Raw genomic sequence first — 11781 nt, 5'->3', positions numbered from 1 at the left:
ACCACTTCCCAGTTATGATAGTAACAGGTGACGGACCCCAGACATTGCTATGGAATAGGGTGAATGGTTTAGAGGGCTTATAAGGTTGAGATGTGAAAGAAACACGAGGCTGTTTAGCTTGGACACACACATCACAGGGCTTCCCCAGAGTTGCCTATAGCTCTAGAACATAAATTTGAGGAGTAAGTGGGGAACGAAGTTACCGAATTTTCAGGATATTGGTTTAGATCTGGTTGGACATTGGATGTCGATCCCAGGGCATCCTCAATAACAGTTATCTACTGCTGAAACATCTCGTTCTGTTGTTTAATCTGCAGCTGAAATTGAATAAATTGATCTTGGATTATACTCCCTTAGTCCTGGTGGTATGATGAAGAATCTCCCCCTCCAACCTCACCCATGATTGGCGAAAACTGCCCTAACCTGTTGCTTACATTCGGCTGAAAAATAGGATCCCGATAGCCACTGACTTGATTTATTTTTGGTTGAATCGGCTGGTAAAACCCACTATAGCTTGCTCCTTCGATTGTGGCTCCCCTATTCGGCGGTGGCTGAGAGAAACCCACAAATTTTCCGTTGGTTTTAGGGTTCGGCTGTGGCTGAGGGGGGAAGATCGACCACGACTGGCGTGATGGGTTGCGGTAGAGTTGCGACTGGGTAGCGCCAATCACGATTGGCGGTTGGGTCTGATCACCAAACTGCAGGTCCCATCAGCTGGTCGTCCTTACATCGAACGAACCAGTTGGCAGGTCGATGGGCTGCGACGACTAGTCTGCTGGCTGGTCGACTCGAATCGGCTGATCAGAATGGGATGGGTGATCGTCACGCTGAAGATGGGGAAGAATAGACTGAAAATATCTATCAATGGCTTTTTGGATAAACACTGGTTATATTTGGGTTATTGGTTTGGGATTCTCCTATTGGTTTTTTCTCAATGGTGGCCAGGGTTTCGTCTCCATACTCTGATACCATGATGAAAAACAGAGTAGAGAAAGAAAATAGCACACGCAAGATTTACGTGGAAAACCCTAATCAGGGAGAAAAAAACCACGGGAAGAAGGAATTTTATTATATGACTGATACACAGAATACACAGAGACTGCCAGTTTAAATAGAAAAAAAAGGGAAACCCTAGGGTACAAGTATAAAGACAGAAATACCCCTAGAATAAAAAACCTTAATTTCAACAGTTTGAAAATCTAATCTTTGTTAAACATTTCATAAAAATTTCTCTGCCAGACAAACTATATGAACAACTTTGTTTCTTGAAGTTCCATTGTATTGCTTGATGTCATTTATTGATTTTTATACTTAAGGACATGGCAGACTTATGTTGTGAAAGATCAAAGTGTTTGGCACAAAATCAATGAGGAAGTACCCATGGAATATGCTACTACCCTGACGGTTAATCCTTTGACTACACTGAGAATGCTGGAGGATTGTCTCTTTAAAAGTAGTTTTTTTTTCCTGAGATAAAACCAGGTTTGATTATGGTAGAAATTTTGTCTCTTTAAAAGCAGCTTTAGATCAACAGCTAGATAATGAACATATAATGTATTTGTTGACATTCATGTAAATGATTTATTTATAAACTAGGCTAACAAATCTTGAAGGGCATGCTTAAGCACTTTTAGGAAATGTTCATAGTTTCAAGGGGTGGTTTACACATCTTAGGTAACAATATAAATGTTATGTAGTTTTGAGAGTCAAAGTAACACTAAGGCACTTTGTTTGGAACTTTTTAGGTTGTTTTAAGAGTTAAAGTGTGACTTAGGCACTCAAACCACAACTTTGCTCTTGAAATTAGTTGAAAGTGAGATGCACATTTATGCTATTTATGTTGCATGATAAGGTATTTGCTTTTGTTTAGGCCTAGTGATTAACATTTTTGTCTAAATAATATATTTGAAAGACAGGATGACCTCATGGTGGCTTCCCTGAGAAGAACTTTTCATCAAATATAGAGAAGTTAGCAGGTGAGAAACTTGGTTTTAAAGACGGGTGAGTAACTTGGAATTAAATTCTCTTTGTTCATTAATTTTTGTTTTTGTTTCATTTTTGTACCAAATGGGAAGAGATCATAGATTTTGAAAGAAATTAACGTAGACTACTCGACTATTATGATTGAAGAGTGACTTTAGTTTACACAAGTACTACAGTCAGCGACAATAATATTGACTATAGGTGTGTACAATGTATCAATTTTTGGGAAGTCAACACGAACTTCCTTACAGCAGGTAGTAAGCCAATAGCCTCCGTTAATACGATCCGACTTGCTGTTTTTGTAAGTATTTATTAGTAAGCCAATAGCCTCTGTTTTTGTAAGTACAATGTACTGAGATTGTAGATGCAGTACACTTCTTTTGGTTTATATCTAAATAAATACATTTAGATAGTTATTTTTTGTAGTTTTCTCTTATGAGGTTTCTTTCCATTGTTTAACACATTTGAACAGCACCATAGTATGATTTTTAATATTCTGGTTGTTAGCTCTCACATGAGTATGAAGATCAATGCTGCTAATATGCTAAAAGTATGATTTTCTTTTTTTCTTTCTGTCTTTTTTCTTTTTTGGTTAAGCACTTATTGTAGTTTTTGAACTAGTGAAGCAAGTTGTGTGCATTAGAGTTTTAAAGTTTAGTATGAACCTTGTAGGTTGCTGTTTATGAAGAAATTATAAAGGGAATGAAGGTGGGGGTCTATCTCTTTTCCCCCTTGATGTTTTGATTGGACCCAAAAAGCAACAATAGGCATTGAGGTAGGAATTTATGGAGTTTTTTTCTTAGGTTCCACACAGTGATTAGAAGGAGAGGATCTTCAATCACATTTGTGTTAAAGAAGGAATCCCAACAAAACTCTAGAATTGGTTTGTTGTGATCTTTAGTCCATTTCTATTGTTGGTAAAATGATATTACGTTTTGGGATGTGTCTCATTTCATTTCATTCTTCTCCCTCAGGAACGATTCTATTTTTTGTTCTTCTTTAAGAAAGCTCCAAACCAAAAAGCTCAATCTGTTGTTTTGCATGGACGAATCAGTCTTTAAATAAAAGACGTCAGAAAGGCGAATGAATACTAATTGTGGTCTATGGTTGATCTGATCCGTCATATTTTCTTAACTATTTTCCTCTATGCTCCATGAAAATTATCGCTTCATGAAATTTGGTGACTTGTTGCTTCTATCTTCTATGTTTTTAGTTTTATACTAGCCATGATTCTAATAAAATTAATTCAATCAACTAAAACACATTTGAGAAAGAATTTGAGGTGAATTAGATTTATACCTCTCTTGCTCTCTCTCATTTCTTGGATTTGAACTTATTTATTTTAGTATGTTAATTAAATCTCAATGATCATTATTTTGGGGCTCTTTTCTTTCTACTTTCTTCAGATGGGTGCCAATAATTTTAAGGAGGGAAATGTTCAATTAGATGAAAACATGAATGCAACAATTCAACAGTCCTACAGTTCATTACCAATTTGAAAAAAAAAATTTAGTTGTTATTTCCAATTAGTATTGTTACCTTAGGTGGAATTAAATGCTTGGTTTCTTTTGTTGCTTTTTATATCAATTTGTATAGATTGTTGGACGCCCCCAATAAGCTGTGTAGCATGGTTATGTAAAATGAAATCTTTATTTTATAGTAGGTTCAGGTATACTATTAAATATTATTCTAGAAAACATCCTTGTAGGCATATTCTCTTAATTCCACATTAAGTTACTCCCTCCCACCTTCATTAATGCTTGGTTTTTGTAGGTATTTGGATATGAAATTGATGATTTCATATAGGCTTTGAAGAATGGTTACCATAGACCTCAATGTTTGGGTATTCTTCAATAAATATTAATAGGAAAAGAGATGTGAAGTCTAAATCATGCAACTCAAAGAAACTATAGAGATCACTTTGTTTTTTTCTTTTTCTTTTTCTTTTTTTCTTTTTTTCTTTTTGTATTTATTATAATGTAACTTGAAGTGATTGTATGTGACTTGGAAGTAGTACAAATGCAAATAAAAAAATTTCTATGAAAAATTGCACACCATCCATAACGAGACTTACCATGAGGTTTTAAAATGTTATATGTTTTTATAGCAGTTTTTACTGCTATAAAAATGTTGTTAAAGGTCATTTATGGCATTTTCATAATGCTATGTAAAGTTTCTATAACATTAAATTCATGCAATTTTATAACTTATTTTATAACATTGAAAAAACGTATGAAAAGTCGAAGATTTTCAATAACATTGGCTACGACAGCATACCTAAAAACGTTATGGTTTATTTTTTATAGCCTTTTTTAGTTGCTATAATAAATGCTATTAAAAAGAAACCATAGCGTTTTTGCTAATGCTATGAAAAATTTCATAGCATTAAAATTATGCTATCAAAAAAGGATATTTTATAGCATTTTTTAGCGTTAGAAAAACAATAAGAAAAAGTCAGCGCCTTTCAATAACATTGTCCATGATAGCGTCTCAAAAAACACTATCATGCTATCATATGTGATATATTTTGTAGTGATGTCAAATTGTATGTGGAAAAAAACCTCGAATACCATAATACTAGATTTTTTTCCTTGTTCTAAATTCTAACACATCACTTTAAAACTTGACAAAAGACTAAAAGATTATGAGTTTAATCTATGGTGGCTGCCTATCTAATTTTATATCGCATATATTTTTTTTAACACTCAAATGTTGTAGAATTAGATGAATTGTCCTGTAAAATTAAACCAGATACGCATAAGCTAACATAAATGCTCATGGATATAAGAAAAACACACCACTTTAAAATTAGTTTAAGACCAATCATCTTTTAAAACAGCATATTTTCCATTGGATTTTAATGAAAAGTCGAAAACTTTCAAGAAGTGAGGAAATAAACAAGTCTATTTAGTCGCCAACAAAAAAGATATGCCACGTAAGATTTTGACTAGCGCATCAAATGTTGTAGCAGGATTGGGACAACATGGAATTATTATTATTATTTTATTATAATGTATGAATACACTTGGTACTATTATTAAGACTATAGGAATTAGAATTAATAATGTATCTTCATTCATGAGGGGGTTTTCCTTTTATCTTTTTGACAAAGAATATATAAATTCCCAAATGAATGAAAGGTTCTCAAGAAAGGAATATTAGGTTAAAAAATTAAAATGATTCAACACCCCTTTTTCAAGTATAACCAAAGAAAGGTATAAGATTTAAAATTTGAACTTCACGAGAAAGGGAAATGGTGTATGTCAATTACCATTAACATTAATTTGAGGATCAATTTTACGAATGTTCTCTTTTATTAAGATTTATTAATAGAAGAAAGAAAAAAAAAAGATAGAGTTATATGTAAGCTTGTCAATTCTTCATTCTCTCTATGGCTCAATTTTCTTGTACAAAATTTTTCATTCTATTTCCAACTTGGTCTTTATATTCATATTCATATTCATTTTCTTTCTTTACATGGTTTAGATCTAGAAAGCATAATATAAAACATTATCTACCTGGATTAATTTTTTTCCCTTTTTCTTTTGAGTTTAACAATTGTGGGACGGGATTCTACCATGGACCTTTTGGATGATAATTTGTATCTTATCCATTAATCAACAAGAGAAGAAATTTTCATTCTAAACGTAGTTATCCTCTTTTATAAACATTCCTCCTCGGCAAATAGGAATATGGTATTTTTCGTCCTCTTTTCTACACTTTCTTCGGTATGAGCTATATGAATATCAACTACCAATGAAAGCTTTGTATCATAGATGCATATTTGTTAAAGTCATTTTGGCATTTTCAAAGCTGCTCGAAAAATATTTTGAGTCATTCAAAACTAATTTTAATAATATAGAAATTGTGATTAAAAATGTAAAATTAAACAATGAATTGATTTTTGTATAATTAAGGATATGTTAGGAGTGATTTTGAGATTGTCAAAATCACTTTTTCTCTTGCCAAAATCAATTTTTTTTTAAAATAATGGTATTTGGCATGAGCTAAAATTGATTTTAAAAAAATCTAAAATCATTTCAAATTGATTTTTGAGAGATAGTTGATAGATGATTTTTTTAAGCAATTGACTGGAATTAGTTCCAAAATAGCTATCTAATTCAGTTTTTGTTAGAATATTGTTAGTTAGCTATTTGTAAAATTATTTTTTTAAAATTTCAAATATTGAAACAAAAGATGACTGACATTGCATGTCATTAAATTGTTAATAAAACAAACAATTATATAAGTTTTGAATTTTCTTTCAATTTCTTTTATAATCATTCACCTTACTCAAAATACCAATCATGCATATAAGAACTTAGCAATAAAATAAATAGAAATAGATATTTACCACAATTATTTAGTTAAATAATTATTTTTCAAATATAAAATACTTTTTTAGCATTTTGGTAATGTTAAAATAACTTTTAGAACCAAATAAAATAATTTAAAATCATTACTCCAATTCAATTATCATTCTCAAACACACTCGTTCCCAGTAATTCCAGAAGAGAAAACTTTGTTGGTGATTCTCGGTTAATCACCTTTTATACAATCACTAACCAATTGATATTTCACAAACCAATTTTTAGTTATTTCAGATTTTTTGAATCAATTTTATTAAATTGTCAAACACCATCTTTTTATGTAAAATTGATTTTGACAAGAAAAAATAAGTGATTTTGGATCCCTCCAAGAAATGTTAGGCTATGAACCATTTGACCTTTTAGAATTATTATAGATGTCATTGTTTATTAACAAATAGAATGATAAAATCAAACAAAATTATGGTTAGACCATTTATTGCAGATTCACTGAGAGCTTCCCCAAGTTTCTCTTCATTAATTGCTAGCAACCATGAATTATTTCGAAGCTATAGTGAAGATTTTCTTTTTCCTTTTCTTGAAAATTTTATATAATGACAAATATATTGGCGTGAGATATCATTTTTTTCGCCCATATAATTTTTTTTAGTACAACAAACATGAATATTCGAACTTAAACTTTGCACTCCAAGATAAGGAATAGATGTCATATTGACGTCACCCAAAGTAATTTAGAGTTTTTTATATGAATATCTTAGAAATCTATAGAAAAATTAAATTTCTCTCACTTTTTTAGAATAAAGTTTTTTAATCTTTTGTTGGCGTCAGCAAACAATATTTCTCTATTTTTTTTTTCCTTTTCTCGCTCTGGTTCTTGTTCTAGCTCACTTTCTCAGTCTTTCTCTATTCACTTGGTTCGTTTGACATTGGAAATGTACTTTATTTGTTTCCATTAACTATCACGCATTGTTGAATGAAGAAGAAATACAACTTCACTCATTATCATTTTTTATATCATCGTAGGCGAAATACAGAGAAGAGAACATTGTCGCTACTGGCAACAAAATATAGAGAGAATCTAGAAGAAGGAAATAGGAAGAAGAAGAAGAAAGGAGACCAGTTTTATAGAGATAAATAAACGAGAGTTGGGTGTAAGAGAAAAGAAATATATAGGAAAAAAAGTTTGAAAAATCTTATTTTGAAAATACAAGTCAAATAATATTTTGACAATAATGGTTTAGTTCAATTTATCAAATTATCCAAATAACTTAAAGAAAATTAAACTTTATACCTAAAAATGCATAAATTTGTATCAAGCAAATCTAATTTGTCCTTTGTGTATTTGGTTAGACAATACACCAACAAAAATGTGGTTTGACTAATAATATCTAATTTGTGTCAACTTAACACGTTATAGGTGATGTCAGTTGTACTCGTTTAACGCAGTTTTATTTTTGATACAAAATAAATATGAATGTGAAGATTTTAAATTTTGATTTCAAAGAAAGAAATATATAAATTATATTCGTAACGAAAAATATTCAATCTAGACAAGATTTTAGTTTTTTTAATGATATTTCTCTGAAAAATACTCTTTATTCACACCACTTTTGATACATTTGATCCAACTTTTGGTGGCATATAAATAATTCCTTATCAATTTGCAACCTTATGTTAAACTATCCGTTACCAATTTGGTTAATTTATACAAGATGGATAAATATGAAAGGAGTTCAACATAAATATGAAAGTTAGCAATAACAATAATAAGGTTTAAAAAAATCTCTAAATCATCCTAAAAATAAAAATTTAGTCTCACATTTTTAATCTACAACAATTTAATATTTATATTTTTAAATTTGTAATAATTTAGTTTCTGAACTTTACCATTTAAATCATATACTTCAAAATTTATAACTGTTTAATCTCTTTCATAAAAAAAAATTAAGTGTTAATTTTAATTATACACATGGTTGGATTGTTATCCATTATCTTTTCAAGGAAACATAACCTTCGTGTCCATGATGCTATCTTGTGTTCCCAAAATTATTCGTGACGTTGTTTGTCTGATATATTTCTAATGCTATCATGTACTGTTTCCTTCTTTGAATTGGTTTGATTGAGTTGTGTTTTGTGGGATCTTTTAGGTGAGTCTGTTTGGTTTCTTTATATTGTTTTATAATCTTTTGATATTGCATGTTACGCTAGGAAGTTACTTCATATTCTAACACATAGAATTAAATCTATTAAATAGAGTAATTGATCATTAAATAAAAAAATACAAAAGTAAACAAAAAAACACGTCTCAAAGCGATTTTAAACATGACAAAAATGATTTTAACAATTTCAAAATATCACACCACCACTTGTGTAGAGCACATAATTTCAACCATGAGACGGGTCATTCATTTCTCAGTTCAAAGCATAAGATACAGCAACAGGAATAGAGTTGCTTGCATTATTCATATTCTATCAAATGCATAAAAAACTAATAAGTTTTAACTTAATAATGATTTAGGAAGAAGGAACAAAACATAACATATTTTCTTGTCTTACCTGAATCGCGTGTACCGCCTATGAGTTCCTGATCTGCTGCTGCTGTGTACCATCTGCAGGAAGCTGTCTAGAAGCATCGGATAGAGCGGCAACGGCTGCCTGAGTCATAGTTTGGTACTGAGAAGCCATCGGCGTAGCCGGGATGCTCTGGGGTGGAGCATTATTGTAGTCAAATCCATAATTAGCAGTGCCCGAGGGGGCGGGAGCGACAGCTATAGATTGAGATGGATAGTTCATTTGGGGAAGACCCACGTATGGTTGCTGGAACTGGTTATGAGGGACCTGTAATAAGGGAGATGGAGTTGACGCCACCGCAGTTCTGTACACGCTCGCTGCCATTTCTGGCATAGCGGCGGTAACTTTCTGAGGATAGAGGGATGATTGATTACTATCATTGTAAATGATTGGAGAAGAGACAATGGCAGGGCTAGCTGATGCTTGCCGGTTAGGTACAGCCAAGGGAGTTTCAGAAGGACTTGATTGCACAGACATATTGTAGGTTGGTTGAGTTTGTGTAATGGGCATTAGATAGACTGGATATTGTTGATCAATTGGATGATGAAGTTGCTGTTGAGATGGTGCTGGAGTGTAAATAGGATGATAATACTGTTGAACGGGGACATGCCCCGCTGCGGCTGCAGGGTGGTGGTGATGGATGTAATGGGTGGTCGTGTGGACGAATTGTTGCGGTTGTTGTGGCTGCTTCTGATCTAATTGTGAAGTTAAGAGATAAGCAGGATCATGGAGATTTTGAATTGGTACTTGTTGACTTGTTAGGAAACCATCACTTTCTGCAATGGGAAAGGCTGGAACTGTGTTGTCTCTCACAATTTGGTCTTGAAAATACATGGGTTTGGACTGAGAATTTGCAGATGTTATGCTACTATCACTGTTACAAATACCAAGAATATTTTTGAATGAAGAACCATTTCAAACCGAACTAGCAAACATATTTGAGAACTCGAAGACACAATTGTACAATCTATAGAACAGACCCCCTTCAAGTAAGGGGCTCAAACTAGCAAACATAATTTCTATTTGTAACTTGAACATGGCTCTCATATTATAGTTTTCAAATTTCAGAAAATGAATGTCAGACGTATGTACTAATCTTCATAAGATCAAGAAGAAAATAACCATAATTGCTAGCAGGGACAAACAATTCCAAATTATAGCCATTAACACTGTAAAAGAACATGTTCTCAGATCAGAGCAAATTATAATCATGGTGAACAAGATCAAAATAACAATAATCATACGTGCTTCACAAGAGTAGCTAATACTATTCTTACGAACAAATTCCCACCAAGAACTAGGAAGCTAATAAACTTAACACGGGTTTTCTGAAAAAGCATTTGAATGAGCGAACTAAATCGAGCAAGTGAAATTTTGATAAGCAAAATCCAGATTCAAGCTTAATGACTAATTCGCAGAGGAGTTATACAATACCTGGCAACAGAATCCGGCGACGGTAGACCAAAACCACCACTAACAACAGGACTGGCAACACCCCTGTTTTGCAAGGTCTGCAATGGCAATGGAGGCTTCCGAAACGCCACCGTACCGGCCGGCTCCGGTCTCTCGTCGTCAAGAAAGACCCGATTAGCGTTTTCATGATTTGAAATAACACCCAATGGAATTGTTGCTGCAGCAGCCAACGCAGTAGGAATTGGAGGAACACCAAAATTCATTTGCCCAAACTGCTCATCCAATCCCACCTTCGGATCTTGAACTCTACCCTCCGTCTCTTCCACACGGACACGTATCGGCGGCAAATTGGACATTGATGGAACCGAAGAAGACGAACCAAACGAAGAATCATTTTCCACAGCAGGAGAATCAGGAATCGATTGCACATCTTGAGCCGAATTACTATTCTTCACAACCTGTTTGTCAATATGCCCTAAAGAATCATGACCTTGATTTTCCAAATCATTACACGAATCACTCGTATGAACCGCGTCGAGATTCACCATACATTCCATGGTAGCCGAATCAGAAAGCCCTCTCGGAATCATCCCGGCGGAGTTATTTAGAGCATCAACGAACCACGTTTCGTGTTTAGCATCGTCGAGCAAGGAACCCATAGAAGCCGCGGTTTCAGGCTTGATGAAGAAGAGGAACAAACGGATTCGTAAAGGTTTTGATGGTGAAGCCATGGTGATTCGGTCGTATTCTTCAATCATGTTCTCGAGATCTTCATCCGTTGCAATGGAGATTAAGGAATCGAGATCCTCATGAGGGAGCTGGTACTTGAGGGTGAATGGGCGGCCATTAAGGAGGGTTCGAGAGAGGCGCATACAGAGATCAGAAAGTGAGGAATGGCGGTCGACTACGACAATGCGGGTATCGCCGCCGACGTAGCATAGAGATTTATCGTGAGGACGAGGAATAATGTGGCCTCCATAGCTGCACATGAGGCGGAGCTTGGCCCCGGGAACTGGCGGGAGAGGATCGTCCCAATCGGCATTGTGGGAACGAGGTGAGGATTCAATGGAATCCTGGTAGTTGTTGTGCTGCTGCATGGTGGTCGCTGCAACGTTAGCGGTGGCGGCCGCGACGGCCGTTGTTGCACTGGGAGGAGGTGGTGGATCCATCATAGTCAACCCACTAATGAAATTCAATTTCTCAGATTGGGATGAAATAATGCACTTTAACTAAAAGATGGGTGTTATTTAATCATTTATAAATGTTTCTATTTTTCCCCCCCCTAAAAAATGTACGTTATTAAATAAAACTTTTAAAATTGCCCTTTTTTTACTATAAAATTTAAAGTATTTTATGTCATAATTCTATTATATGATATGAGATTATTTCTTACATTTCAAGATAGGTAAATTTGAGTAAGGTTAAGGCAATAGCATGACTTTTCACATAGAAGAATTGGCTTAGAGGTGAAAAATTGAATTATATA

General features: G+C 33.7%; 1 protein-coding gene across 1 annotated transcript; it reads right to left on the bottom strand.

Annotated features, from left to right (window-relative positions):
• Nucleotides 1-8691: 8691 nt before the first annotated feature.
• LOC120073075 lies at nt 8692-11534 on the bottom strand. The gene is made up of 2 exons (XM_039025687.1): nt 10317-11534; nt 8692-9756 (listed from the first exon to the last, which is right to left on the bottom strand). The coding sequence occupies exons 1-2, from the start codon at nt 11465-11467 to the stop codon at nt 8886-8888; spliced, it is 2022 nt and encodes a 673-aa protein (XP_038881615.1). The 5' UTR covers nt 11468-11534; the 3' UTR covers nt 8692-8885.
• Between the last annotated feature and the right edge of the window lie 247 nt (nt 11535-11781).

The sequence above is a fragment of the Benincasa hispida genome, chromosome 1 (genome assembly GCF_009727055.1).
Source record: "Benincasa hispida cultivar B227 chromosome 1, ASM972705v1, whole genome shotgun sequence".
NCBI lineage: Eukaryota > Viridiplantae > Streptophyta > Magnoliopsida > Cucurbitales > Cucurbitaceae > Benincasa > Benincasa hispida.
This window is presented reverse-complemented; position numbering and strand designations above follow the sequence as displayed.

Coding starts and splice junctions, on each gene's coding strand:
- LOC120073075 (XM_039025687.1), bottom strand. CDS start 11,467: ATGATGGATCCACCACCTCCTCCCAGTGCAACAACGGCCGTCGCGGCC. Junction 9,757..10,316: donor TCGCCGGATTCTGTTGCCAG/GTATTGTATAAC, acceptor TATTTGTAACAG/TGATAGTAGCATAACATCTG.